Source organism: Rosa chinensis, chromosome 5 (genome assembly GCF_002994745.2).
Source record: "Rosa chinensis cultivar Old Blush chromosome 5, RchiOBHm-V2, whole genome shotgun sequence".
Classification (NCBI taxonomy): Eukaryota; Viridiplantae; Streptophyta; class Magnoliopsida; order Rosales; family Rosaceae; genus Rosa; species Rosa chinensis.
In genome coordinates this window covers 15,723,920-15,739,257 of record NC_037092.1, presented here as the reverse complement: position 1 = coordinate 15,739,257, position 15,338 = coordinate 15,723,920, and the positions used below count along the sequence as shown (strand labels likewise).

Sequence of the window (15,338 nt, the reverse complement as noted above, 5' to 3'; positions counted from 1 at the left end):
TAAACTGCAAGAACATCAAATTTCAAATCAACGCTAGTAACTTACTATGAGAAAATACAAAACAGGATGCACAAAACCATACTGAGGATAAGAACTTTCAAAGATACATGACTAAACAAATTAACATTCCAGATGGTAACAGGCAGATTAAGAGATAAAAGCTACATAAAATCTTGTTACAAAATAACTTTCAGATGCTGTGCTTTATAGTAGCAAATAGAAGAACTCAGAGTGGGTAAACCTCCAATCTGCATATGTGAATCTCAAAACATAACAAAAGAATATCCAGAACCTAGTTGATTAGGAATTCCTCTCAACCAACATGCATACCCACATGTACTTTCATACAATACACACTAAATATGAACATTCTTCGATACCTCAAACAAGAAGTAGTAGATAAATTTTCCTGAATTAGAGCCCCAAAAACTTTGTTTTTAAGGTGATATATTGCAGGCTCCATTAAAATTTGAAAGTAAATGGCACCCAAAACATTCTCTTCTTCTATAAATCGAGTCCAGAATAGGAACACAAATTAAATTCCTCCCATCCAAAAAGTGGAGCAACTTATAGGTTGTTCCTTTAACCCTCACAATTGAAGAGGGGAAGGGGAAAAAAAAAACATTCCAGCAGGCATCCATTTTCAAAAGTCCTAAAGCACCTAAACCACGCAACACAGCTTATTTCAAAACTATTATAAGATTAAAAAAATATACATGTGAAATTACATCAAAGTGCAACCATATTATACCTTAAAGAGCCATTTCTGCCACCTGCTAAGAGAAAAATCTGTACCAGTTAAACCCTCTCCTGTCTGTACATCAATGTTTATCCGCTCCAAAGCACCATCACCTAGCTTGTTTGTTCCCTGATACTTCCAAACCTACAATTCAAAGGGCAGTCAATTGCAGCACTTCAGATACTAGAGCATTAGTGATTTAAATCATTTAATACATAATTATTAAAACCTTAAGAGTTGAAAATTGGTCACATCTCATGTGAGTTCATCGTCATCAGAGAACCACCGAAGAACTGTGCATGATTTCAGATTTAGCATATATTAATCTTCTATTGGATGGACTCTGCAACATTACCTTGTTTAAGAGTCATCCATATCAATTTACCAACTTGAGGGGGAATGTTGAAATATTATACAGGCTGCATAAGGTACTTGTACTTCACTAAAAGAAGTAAGATTCTCCTTATAATTTCAAGGTTTATATTTTCGTTATGGCCAAAAGGACGTCATTTTAGGATTTCAAGTGTCAGCAGTTATGACTTCATTTAGAAAGATATCTAACCCCAGACATAAAGAAGCTGACAATAATATACAGTTGCCCTAAGGGGAAAGAAGCTGACATTCTTCCTTCCTTCACCTACAAAACACCTGTCCTCTACTTCCTCAATTTTATTTCCTTTCACTCTAACATCATCATCCCAATGATGACATCCCCATCCTTGTGAGGGCATCACAGTGTGTATATTTCCATTTTATGAAATTGGAACTGTAAAATGTAATCAGATGGATATCCCACTTAAGAAGAACTTCAACTAACTATTCTTCTTTTCAGACATGCTTCTCTACTTTATACTATATATGCAAGTGTTGGGGAACAACATCCACACCCCTAAAGTGACAGAAGCATGGTATACAAATCCATTGATCGAGAATTAACCAGTTGACACAAAAAAAAAAAAAAAAGAATCTCTTTGGCACTAGACTTAAAATTCCATGGCGAAATACATCATATTTTGACCTGTGCATAGATATCCCAAAGCTCTTTGCTTCTGAGTTTAAGATTCAGCCCCATCTCCCCTATTTGAGACTCAAATAGGGTTACAGTAAAGTTTGGAACTGTTATATACTCACAAGTGAAGGCCTAAGGTCCCCATGCAGAGGGGTACTTTCTCTCCCACAAAAAAGACCACTAAAAGGACCAACGTGAATTAGGAAACTACTGTGCAGAAAGCATAAGCTACAAAGAAAAAGGAAGAAAAATTGATGGGAGTCATGATTTGCTAATTTTGACTGAACTAGAAAACTAAATTTAAACTCAAGGCCTATTCAAAAAACAATGTTCAATTTCAACATAGAGCAACATACTTTGCAGAACGTATAAGCTTGAAAAAAATTGCTGGGAGTCATATTTGCTAAGTTTATACAGAAATGGAAAACTTAACCTAAACTTGAGGCCTATATTAAACCAACATACCACAGGATGGGATGCTTGTGCCTTTTGGAATTCCTCCTTGAAGTTGCACCTCCCTTTACTGGAAGCAATGACATTACCATATAACTCCCTAGCCTGAAGCAGCTTAGAAGTTCTTACTTTTGTTAGCTTACATTTGTTGGCTTCCTGCAAAGAAAAGAAAATGAACAAGGAAATCCTTAAAGTATCTTAACTGCCAAACAGAAAGTATAAAATCCAGCAAACAAGCAGCTGATTAAAATCGCTAGAGCTTTAAGAAGCAAATTAAACAAGGAAAAAAAAATTACAAGTGTATGTGATTAATAATCAATACGAAATGAAACTAAATAGGAAGCAATGTGCCATGTTTTAGTCTATTCACTCGCCACTTAAGCAACACAATTCTTAGAAAACACATAAAGGAAACACTCATGCACCAACTCTACAGCCAAGTAGCCAACACCAATACACCTATATATAAATCAGAGGAACGCTACTATCGGCAAAATTCTAGTACTTAAAAGCCTGAACTTCCAATAATGTACTAGTCTCAACCATATCAATACGAACGCCCCCTGATCCTAACAATCAATTGTAATGATCAACCTTTAATCATGACACCAAAATCCCACAATAAGCAACTAAGGAACTTCACCAAAGCAAATGCAATACAACTTCGAACACCCAATTCTAAGTACCCCAATGTAAGCACCAAATATACCAAATCAAAACAGGTAAAAAAATCACCTAAAAAACATGAACTTGGGCCCAAATGCAGAACACCCAATGCACCTGGTTCAGTTTCTGAGCACTAGAAGAAGCAGCAGTACTACGAGAACCCGGTACTGGGCCCTTGTTGGGGAAGTACCTATTCTTCTCCGCATCATAATAAAACCCAGGAAGATCTGAACCCAAGAATTAATCATTATCACTAGTTTGAACAAAACAAAAAAAACCCAGAAAGATCATAACTTTATAACTGCAAAGAAAAAAAGAAAAAAACCCAGAAAGACGATAACTTTATAACTGCAATGGTTCAGGGGATGAGATAATATTAGTACCTTGGGGCATAGTTTTAGAGAGAAAAGAGAGAGAGAGGCACAGAAGCTGTGTTTGAGTTTTTTGACGGTGGAGGAAGGGGTTGAGACGGTGGTGGGATTTTAAGAAAGAAAAGAAAGGTTACGCGTCACCACCTTGAGCTGCCACTTTACGGAGGAGAGGGTGGAACCAATTGGCGCGCCTTCAAATCTCTAGGGCTCTTATAGTCTACACTCTTGGGGGCCTAAGACCCAGCCCAACATATTTATGAACAGTTGGCCCATTTTAATGGGGCGTAAGCGTCACCGTGCAGCACAAGTTCTCTCTATCTTTTAACAGCACAGCTGGGAAGCCAAAACCCTAAACCCATAGAGAAAAGTTGGTGGCTGTTAGAGACGAGGTCGTTCGCCTTTGCATCGGGCAATCCTGATTACGTACCGTAATCTCACCGGTGAAGTAAACTTCCTTGACCTGTTATTAATTGCAACAATCTCTTGCTCTTTTAAAATCAACTCTACAAGAAATTTATTTGGAGCCGACCTGTTATCAGGCCATGTTTAACTAATAAATGATTACCAAATGATCGATCTGTAAGCCGCAAGACATGCATTGATATAAGCCGTGGACATCATCAATAGGCGATGCCAAGTTATGAACCACGGCGAACTTAGAGTTGTTGTCTGGAAGTTGACGTGCATTAATGTGTACACTATATGTTGTAAACTATATATAGACTACTTCAGTGGTTGGACTAAGAGTAGAACTATAAAGTGGAGTAAAATTCATTTTATCTCCTTGATATTTCAACTCTAAATTATTTGTGTGCATACACTTTTAGTTTCATCAGTGGTATTTACCATTTTCAATCTTGTCTAGTGAACTTTAGTTTCTTGGTCAACTATTTTGAAACTCTCATCACCTATGATAGGATTTTTACATATACCACGTTAGTGACGCGTCATTATAAAAAAAAAAGAAAAAAAAGTAGAGAAATATTAGTAATGGACTACAACAGGTTCACAATTAAAATTAAAAATGATTTTAAACAGTTTAATTAATTTTTACATGTCATAATTAATTACTACATCACTCTAGAATTTATTAGATTTGACATGGTGCACATGAATCTCAAAATTACAAAATCAGATGTCAAAGCACAGAAGAAAAACAAATATCAATGATGAGTGCTAGCTAGCTAATTACGATAACATGCAAGTTGATCCATTATTGCCTTATTGGCCTCAGATGGTAATCCATTTCACAAGGCACTAGTGTAGACTCCACAAAGTCAAAATTTGACAAGTTACAGCTCCCGAATGAACAAGCATCCATACTAGTTTGCCGACCATTATAATTCAACACAGAACAGCTGCCGTTTTCAGTTTGCACTTCACAACTTTCCTCTTTCTGTTCTGCTTTCATTGACATATATTCCATCTCTGCGGGTTCTGCAGTGGTGGATTCAATGCTACTACCAGTACCCCATGTTTTGCAATTTTCGATTATAATATCGAGCTCCGATGGATAGAAGTGATGAGAAAAAGATGAGATAGTCGGCACTTTAGATTTTTCCATTGAGGGTTGGCTTCCTCTTGGATATGGCTCTTGGAAATGATCGGTCCAAACCATATTAGGGCTTTGATATAAATAGGTTGGTATGGTACTTGATGAGCTTCCATGCAATGAGCTGCTATCATGGCTAGATTTGGAATCAGAAGCAGCTGGGATGATAAGATTGTGAGTGTTGGGATCCAGACCTTGAGAGATGAGTTTCTTCTTGATGCATGAGTTCCAGAAATTCTTGACCTCGTTGTCTGTTCTTCCTGGCATTTGCTTGGCTATCTGAGCCCACCTGTTGCCTACAACCCTATGAACATCTATGATGATTCTCTCTTCTTGCTGAGAAAATGAACCCCTCTTCAGATCTGGCCTCAAGTAGTTTATCCACCTCAACCTGCAACTTTTCCCACACCTCTCCAAACCTGCAAGATATATTCATTAGTTAATGATAAATCATGAAATTAATTAATCCAATTAGCAGCATATGAGTAAATAATTATTACCAGCTATTTTTGGTATAGAGCTCCAGGAACCATGGCCAGAGTTGTGTATGTGATTCATTAGCTTCTCATCTTCTTCAGGAGACCATAGTCCTCTTTTCACTTTCTGTTTGCTGCAACAGTTATGGCCCGTATTTATCGACATATTTCTTATCGTCTAGTGATCGCTGGATCCATCTTTTATATGAGTTCCTTAATTTGGAAAAGCTACTCAACTTGCATAATATATCGCTGAGAGAGAGAGTGTGTGTGTGTGTCCGTGTGTGAGCGTGTGTAAATTAACTGGGAGTTTACTCGTATATATAATTTAGAGCATCACTGAATCCCCCGACTGTTTTGGCAGTTTCTTAGCAAGCCCTATCTGTATGTCCAACCAACTATGGCTCTAAGCTCCACTGGACCTAGCTTATTATTACATTTTTGTTTTGGTTATATTATTTTCAAAACGTACTTTTTTTTTTTCAAAACATACTTGAGTAAGAGTAGTATAAAATCATGATGGCCATCCTTAAGTTACTACTTAAGTCAGTTAAGTGGAATTGATTATAGCATTAGTCTCTACGTACATTTTCATTCGATTCACACTTTAGTCTTACTTTTTGTCGTTCTGAGTTTTGTAGTATGTTGATTTCCAACTTTTCTGGTCTGTTCCTTCCTACGTTAGCATTGTTATCAAAAACCAAAATCACAATATAGTATTTTAATGAGGACATAGTATCAGGTTCAAGTTAATAAACGTAAGCATAACCAATATATGTTTCTTAGCTTGAAGGGTAATGCTTACATCCGTTCAGAAGGTAATGCTCACGTCCCTTAATTAGTGACCAAGGGTATTCTTATTATTATTTTTTTTTTTTTTATTTATTTATTTATTTATTTATTTATTTACCACCACCACCACCAAAAGGGGGGAGGTCCCTTGTACTAATTAATTTAGCCTATTTTCACGAACTATTCATCACCACCACCAAAAGGGGGGAGGTCCATTGTACTAATTAATTTAGCCTATTTTCATGAACTATTCACCTAATTCTCCATTTTAGAAGAACAAATAAAAAATTCAAAAACAAAAAATAGACTATTTTCACGAACTATTTACCTAATTCTCCATTTTCGAAGAACAAATAAAAAAACCAAAAACAAAAAAATAGTCACACACACATAGTATGTGAACGTCTAACTAAAAATTTATTGATAGTTATTCTCTTACAGTGCTATATATTGACATTTTCATAAGGTCATCTAATTATCTATTTTATTATCTTCAAGGAGTCTTGAAAACAATAAGTTTGTCTTGCAGACCATAAAAACTTTTCTAAAGGGGTAAAGCTATAATACATTAAGATTTCTCATACATTTTCTAATTCATGTAATATTTATCACTTTAAGGACTCATGTTACCACATAAGTACTTATGTGATAACTAGAAAAAGTCCTCATTAAGATAAATAAGGTCATCGTTAGAGTGAAGTAAGTTCTCATTTGAATAATTAATTAAGTCCTAAAAGTGGTAAGTGTAATAAGTTCTCATTTGAGTAAATAAATCATAAAAGTGTAATTATATATATATATATGTTAAGATATTGTAGAATTTTTCTTTCTAAAAAAATCTGATACCCATCTCCCTCTGGTGAATTAAACATTCATCTTGATTTAATTGATTCCCATCTCCCGATAATGATATGATGTGAAACCATGCCTTTAGCAAACAAAATACATATAATAAAAAAAAAGAGAGGCATATACCATAATGGAGGGTACTTGGAATTAGGAGGAATCATAATATGGCCAATTGAGGGAAGGCCTAATGATTTAAAGATACCTACATCATTTCTTGTGCAATATAATGTGCACACAATTTCCACATTGATTTGATATACATGGAATATTGCTATATTTGTATGTTGACCAAAAAAAAAAGGCTAGATTGGGATGCTTTATATTCACTACTTGGTTCTTATTCAGGACATGCAGGCGGCATCCTTTCTTCACTCACAATCATATTTTTTGGTGTCAACGACGATAATGATGATTGAATTGATTTATATATGTCTCCTTTCATGATGATTTGCACCTTAGTATATCTACAATATTTTTTCCTATGCTTCTTCTTTTGTAATCAAGGAAGGATTTAGTGCACCGACATAAATGGATGGTTAGATTATATTAAATACACTCTTAGATTATTAATAAAAATATTAATTATAAATATCAAGAGTTGAGATCATCTTATAACTGTTATGTCATTTGTACTGTCAATGCATAGAATAATTTTCATTTTCATTTGTGATCAAATAATAGAGTAATATTTTTTCTTTTAAAAATATTTTGAGGAGAGGAAATCATCTTTCCCACTAGCACGACAAGGATTTATAGAAAGCAAGTATATATTAATCGAAAGATAGCTCTACTTTTCAGAACCTTTCAACAAAATAATCGACCAAGTGTTTATAGTTTTTGTTTTTCCTCGTTTCTATAAAAAGATGGATCTTCATTTTGTTGGACATGGATCGCGCGAGTTTGAATTTATTTGCATGCATTATGAGGTTTGAATACAACGATCATCAATTGGTTTGCTCGATTTGCTCAAAAGCTATGCCCTAGCTAGCCTCTTCAAGCACTACAGTCTACAGCTAGAGGTCGTTTATGCTAAAACCTGAAGGAAAACAAAAATAATAATAATAATCATGGCCTAGTTGGTCTTTACTTAACCAAGAAACCAAATAAGTTTGAAAGGGTGGTGTACAAGGCATGCTTAGATATACATATATATAGTATATAACATAGCTCATAAACCCTAGGGTACAGTCAAATTGCTTAACTGCTCCCCAAAAAGAACCTGCAAACCAACAATACCAGCAGCAGTTCATCATCCATTTTTCAAATTTAACGAGTGAAGAATTTTAAGGATTTTTACTGCAAGCATCAGATCAAAAACCAAAGATGAATCCGGCCAAATTTTAATATATAATTTCGTCCAAAAAGATGTCTTGTTTACTCCTTTACTGTGTTTTTCTTCTTCATTTGATGAACAGTTATCAGATCTTTGTCTAACTTTTGGGGTTGAAGAAGAGGCAGAATAGGCTTTCTTCATGTACAAAAGAGGAAAACTGCTTTGTGTGCAGTAGATCGATCGGAGGTCGATCAATTAATTATATATTTATATGCATATGTATGACCATTATTAGTAGTAAGAATGATATCAGTTGTCCATTATAAATTTTTCAGTTTATAGTAATCTTTAACCGACAGCTTCCATATATATATAATCATCACTTTAGACCAATTTTTGTATTCAAAAGCCAAACCAGCTTTGATTATCTCCACTATGTTTTGTCAATGCATATGTCTTCATGAAGACTTGTCTTAATTAGTTCCCTATCCTCCATTCCTTTCAATTTTCTTTTCTCAAAACCTTTCTTATCAACAATACGGCTCGGACACGTACATATGCATATTACGCAAAGTACTGTCGGGAAAAAAAAAAAAAGCAAGATTTTTTTCTTTGGCAGGAAGACGAGTGAAAGAGAGAAGCAACCTCTCTAACAATTAATTGAATAAATTATATAAAAAGAGAACAAGAAGAGAGGAGGACTAAATTGAAACCTCTCAATGAAACAAAACTAGAAAAATTGAGACCCAAAAAAAAAAACAAGATAAAAGTTATAGAAGTTTGAGTCTGGATTGGTATAAATTGAAATCCAATATTGGTTATTGGTGATCAAAAATTCAAAATATATGTAAAGGGTGTTGCTATTTGAACCCAGTAAAAATATTACTACACCCAGTTCTAAAGAAATTATCCCTTTTTTTTTTCAACTTTATCCTCCGGTAAATATGATTAAAAAAAATCCTCCAGTAAATAAAAGAAATAATAATAGCAGAAAAAAAAATACAAACCCAGCCAACGTCCTCCCCTCTCCACTCCTTCACAGAAACTGCAAGCAATCCATGGCGGTGGCTCTTCTTGAATCGTTTCTATTTTTTGGAGAAGTTGGGAAGCCTATATCTTGATTATGCGTGCTTGACATCACGAAACATTAGAGAGTAAAACTTATCAAATCGCAAAGAAAAAAAATATAGGAGACTATAGAGAGGAAAACGATCTTCAACAATCTTATGCAATCATAGAGTGGAGAAGATATTGGCTGGATTGTTGATCGACCATGTTAATCAGACACGAATCAACCATATAATCTAGATATTCAATTATTCCAATCATCCACTTCATATTTTTTTCCAAAGAATTGTCTTTATGTGCAGCAACATATCTGCCAGGATGTGAAGTTTATTGACATAACTCTCTAGCAGTGTTGTTTCAATCATCCACTAGCAACGTATCAGCCAGTACATGTAATGCAACCTAATTTTATGGTTTGAATCTTCTAGCGCCGCTATAGAAGTTTACATTGGTTGGCTGCAGCTTTGGTTGCAGATCGAAGTAACTTCACAGGAATCTCAGCGACAGAGGTTGGAAAACGGTTTTTATTTTTAGGGTCCTTGACCCAAAGCCTCAAAATGAGTAAAAATTATCCCACTTACCCCAGCAACAGATTTTTGTTCTCACTTACCCAATCTAAATCTAAATGACCAATTTGCCCTTAACTCAATTAAAGAATTACAACTACAGCCATTGTCCTCCCTCTCTGACTCTCTGTCCAACTCGCCGGTTCTCTCTCCTCTCTCTCTCCAGCACGCCGGCAAAAAATACCTTCGGTTTTTCAACACCAGTGAAATTCTCCAGAACGATGTCATCGGAGGCGAGGATGTGAGTGATGGTCGAGATTAGGGGTCGTCTACGGGCCGGGCCGGGCCCATTCATAGCTGGCTTGGGCCGGGCCTTGCTATATTTTTAAATAATTGCGGGCCGGGCTGGGCCGGGCTTTATTAAAAATCAAAGGATCCAAGCCCGTCCATATAAAGCGGGCTTTTTCGGGACGGGCCGGGCTTGGCCTTGCGGGCTTTTTTGGGCCGGGCCTTGCGGGCTTTATTTATAAATAAATATTTAAAGACATAAGTATTTTTTTTTTTAATCAAGTTTTGGAAATTCAATGGATAATGATCGAATACAACCAAAGATAACAATCTATATAACTATATTGTACCCAAAAAAAATCTATATTTATATATAGATACTAATTTGTTGATAAATAAATTTTAAAGACACTAATTTTTTATAAATCTATATTTATAGATCATACACTCCAAAGAGCTACATATAGCAATTCAAAGAAAATGAGAAACCGACCGTTAGATGAGTTTATTACAATAAATTATGAGTGTGGTAAAAAATTTAGCCAATTTCACCATATTTTTGAATCCGATCGGATTGGTCAACCGTAGTCACTTATATGTTTTATTGGTTGACCGATGGCGTGGCAACCGCGAAACGTGCTTATTTTTTCACATCACGTTTGTATATATTCCATCGATGGATGTGCGTGGACATAAGATAAAAACAAATTAATTTTAATTACAAACACATTGGACTATACCAATTTTATTCCTAAAGTTATATGACTTATACATTGCATTTAAATTGTTTAGGTTCATTCTAAAGCAACCATGAAGTAGAAAATGAATTCGGAGAAACCAACCGCTCGATGGAGAGATTGTAATGTTTTATGGTGGTTGTAGAAAATCCAGCCAATTTGGTTCACGTTTCGAATTCGATCAACTAGGTCAAACGTAGTTACTCTTATAAACCTATATTTATATATCATACACTCCAAAGAGCAACCCCTATCAATTCAAAGAAAATGGAAAGACCGACCGTTGGATGAGTTTATTACAATAAATTATGAGTGTGGTAAAAAATTTAGCCAATTTCACCATATTTTCAAATCCGATCGGATTGGTCAACCGTAGTCACTTATATGTTTTATTGGTTGACCGATGCCGTGACAACCGCGAAACGTGCTTATTTTTTCACATCACGTTTGTATATATTCCATCAATGGATGTGTGTGGACATAAGATAAAAAAAATTAATTTTAATTACAAACACATTGGTCTGTACCAATTTTATTCCTAAAGTTGTATGACTTATACATTGCATTTAAATTGTTTAGGTTCATTCTAAAGCAACCATGAAGTAGAAAATGAATTCGGAGAAACCAACCACTCGATGGAGAGATTGTAATGTTTTATGGTGATTGTAGAAAATCCAGCCAATTTGGTTATCGTTTCAAATTCGATCAACTAGATCAAACGTAGTTACTCATATAAATCTATATTTATATATCATACACTCCAAAGAGCAACCCCTATCAATTCAAAGAAAATGGAAAAACCGACCGTTGGATGAGTTTATTACAATAAATTATGAGTGTGGTAAAAAATTTAGCCAATTTCACCATATTTTCGAATCTGATCGGATTGGTCAACCGTAGTCACTTATATGTTTTATTGGTTGACCGATGCCGTGACAACTGCGAAACGTGCTTATTTTTTCACATCACGTTTGTATATATTCCATCAATGGATGTGCGTGGACATAAGATATAAAAAAATTAATTTTAATTACAAACACATTGGTCTATACCAATTTTATTCCTATAGTTGCATGACTTATACATTGCATTTAAATTGTTTAGGTTCATTCTAAAGCAACCATGAAGTAGAAAATGAATTCGGAGAAACCAACCGCTCGATGGAGAGATTGTAATGTTTTATGGTGGTTGTAGAAAATCCAGCCAATTTGGTTCTCGTTTCGAATTCGATCAACTAGGTCAAACGTAGTTACTCTTAAAAACCTATATTTATATATCATACACTCCAAAGAGCAACCCCTATCAATTCAAAGAAAATGGAAAAACCGACCGTTGGATGAGTTTATTACAATAAATTATGAGTGTGCAAAAAATTTAGCCAATTTCACCATATTTTCGAATCCGATCGGATTGGTCAACCAATATGTAGAATATATATATATATATATATATATATATATATGCACATATTTTATATAGAAGTATAATAGTATAAGAACTTCCACACACACACACACACACACACATATATATATATATATATATATATCTCTCTCTATATATACACACACACACACATATATATATTAATATACACACACACACACACACACACACATATATATATATATATATATATCTATATATATATATATATATATATAAACACACACACATATATGATATATTGATATATATATATATATATATATATCTATATATATCTCTCTCTCTCTCTCTCACACACACACACATATATGATATATTAATATATATATATATCTATATGACTATATATATATATATATATCTATATAAACACACACACAAATATATATCTATATATATATATATATTTATAAACACACACACACACATATAGATATATCTATATATATAACACACACACACACACATACATATATATATATATATATATATTAATATATATATATAAACACGCGCGCGCGCACACACACACACACACACATATATATATATATATATATAATATTTTGCGGGCTTTTACGGGCCGGGCCTAAAGGACTTTTATGGGCCTCCATCGGCCCACCAAGGCGGGCTTTTGCGGGTTTTTTGACTGGCCGGGCCGGGCCAAAAGCCCTGCTGGCCGGCGGGCCTCCATCGGCCCACTTGATCCGCGGGTTTTTTGATGAGGCCTAGTCGAGATCGACCTCCTCGGCGGTCCATAACGACCTCATCGGCGACGAAGGCTTCTGCCTCCCCTGGGTCTTTGGCCTCCGGTTTCTCTCTCTCTGTGCCGTCAAAGCTCCGGAGCTGGAGGATAAATCCGATTGGAACTCGCCCAACTCGGCCCGTCGTAGCGCAAACTCGTCGTTCTCGATGGTTGAGGTCGACGAAGACTGGAGATTGCTTTTGGTTGACTCAGCTTCATCGGCGACGAAATGGATTTCTGTCTCTGTTTCGGAGGAGTAGCATCTCCGGCTGATCTGCTGAGAATAAGCGAAGATGTGGCGGGGGTGGTGGTGGAGCTCCGACAGGGTCGATGGCGACATCAATCTCTCCCTCCCCGGCGAAATTTCACCAGTGAGCCCACTTGAGGCGGTTTTCCGGTGAGATCGAGCACGGCTTCACAGAAGGGAGAAGGGTGCCCAAATCAATTTCATCATCTTCCCCGGCGACAAGTACCTCTAAACAGCTCCCGGTCCTTTTTTTTTTTTTTTTCTCTATTCTTCTTTTAGGCCTTTTAATGAGAAATTTTGATGATATAAAATGTAAATTATTGGAGTAACAAGCTACAAAATGGTGTTATGCCAAGGGAAATACAGGTCTATTGGGGGGCAATAGATGTCTATTGGGGGACAATAGACGCTTTGAATTGACGTAATCTCCTCTCTTTTTTCTTTAATCAAAGTTTTATTTATGTAATTTTAGGAAAATTAGTTCTCATTTCGGTAATCGAAACGTCTATTGGGGGGCAATACATGGCTGATAATCGTCTATTGGGGGCAATACATAGCTGATAGTCGTCTATTGGGGGGCAATACATGGTTGATAGTCGTCTATTGGAGGGCAATAGACGTCTATTAGGGGGCAATAGATGTCTATTGGGGGCAAAAAAAAATTTCCGGTGAGATTTTCAGCAAATTCGGGTGGGCGGCAGCCGGTGACCCGAATCCAGCGAAAGTTGGCCGGAATCCGGCGACCGGTGACCGGATTCCGGCGAAGTCTCCTATGGTTTCTCTCTCTTCCATTTTCTCTATCTCTCTCTTTAAGTAACAAAGGGGTGAGGGGTAAAATAGTATTAAAAAAAAATTAAAAACAAAAAAAAATCTTAATGGGGTATTAGGGAAGACTCCCTTAGAGTGTATTGGGTAAGAGAGAATTAAAAAAACTTAATGGGGTAAGTGGGAAAGAATTCCTTAGAAATGGGGTAAATGGACAAAACCCCTTATTTTTAATTTTTATTTTTAATGTTTTATTATATTTTAAATTTTTTTAGAGTGATCAGGATAAAGTTGAAATTATAGACCAATGAGCTGGATATACTAAGATTTTATAGCATTACCCTGATGTAAATGCTCAATTGATTTAGTTTCAATAGATGTATCAATGAAAAATGATTATACTTTGAGAAAAGTACTAAAGTAATTGGGAGGAACGCGCCCCACGCGCGAGGAAAAAAGGAGGAATCCCGACGGTGTTCCTTTCTCTCCCGGCCGAGCGCTATCGGCGATCCCGCCGCTGCGTTCCGGCCCGGGAGAAGATGCCGGTGATGATTGGTGGAAGGCCCTTAGTGCAGAGATGCGGTCCAGAGGAGGAGGAGGAGGGTGGGCTCTTGAGTTCGGGTTGGGCGGATCGTTCTCGATTTGTCCTTCTGGGTTCAGGGGCGGCGACGGCCGAGTTATTGCGGTGGTTTGTTTCTTTCCGGCGGAGGGACTCAGCGTCATCGCCTAGGCGGGCTGAATCATGGTGGCGGCGGTCAAATCGCGGCAGAAGGGTTCCATGTAGGGAGCTGTTTCTATCGTGCGTTTGGATCTGGGTGAGGTTGTCAACAAGATGTAGATTCTGTTTGCAACTTGGCATGGTGGAGTGGCGATGGCAGGCAACGGCGAGGCAGTGGGGTGATGATGATGGTAGTTGCCGGCGGGGGGAATGGTTGTCTGCGGTGATTGGGTGTTGTTGGGGGAAGTGGGGTCTGGGCCGGGCCCCTGTCTTTGGGCTTTGGTGTTGTTTGGTTTTAATTAGGGTTTGTAGTTTGGTTTTGGTTAGGGTTTTTAGTTTGGTTTTGGTCACAGGGTTTTTAGTTTGGTTTGTTTAGGTTTAATAAGTCCCTACTCTTTTGAGCTAGGGTTGGTTTCCTACTCTCTTGAGCTAGGAATTGGTCTAGGTGTTAAGCCATGTAAATGGTGTCATTCCCGAGGACGAGGACGATTTTGTTCAACTCTGGTTTACTTTTGTTGTCGATTTGCTGATAAGCGATCCTTTACACGTGGTCTAGCACCTTCGGACACGGTGTTGAAGAGGACGTTGTCTTCTTTGCAGTTGATTACGAGGTTTTACTGGAATTTTCAGGTTTA

The 15,338-nt window shown here is 36.6% G+C and overlaps 1 protein-coding gene and 1 long non-coding RNA gene across 2 annotated transcripts; both read right to left on the bottom strand.

The window, feature by feature from the left end:
• Positions 1 to 2,220: 2,220 nt before the first annotated feature.
• LOC112202193 lies at positions 2,221 to 3,452 on the bottom strand. Its single transcript, XR_002937143.2, has 3 exons — positions 3,251 to 3,452; positions 2,937 to 3,094; positions 2,221 to 2,357 (listed from the first exon to the last, which is right to left on the bottom strand). It is a non-coding gene; the product is annotated as an uncharacterized LOC112202193 (long non-coding RNA).
• Positions 3,453 to 4,301: 849 nt separating this feature from the next.
• LOC112167886 (transcription factor MYB61) lies at positions 4,302 to 5,541 on the bottom strand. The gene is made up of 2 exons (XM_024304982.2): positions 5,291 to 5,541; positions 4,302 to 5,209 (listed from the first exon to the last, which is right to left on the bottom strand). Exons 1-2 carry the CDS (start codon positions 5,430 to 5,432, stop codon positions 4,452 to 4,454), a joined length of 900 nt encoding a protein of 299 aa, XP_024160750.1. The 5' UTR covers positions 5,433 to 5,541; the 3' UTR covers positions 4,302 to 4,451.
• Between the last annotated feature and the right edge of the window lie 9,797 nt (positions 5,542 to 15,338).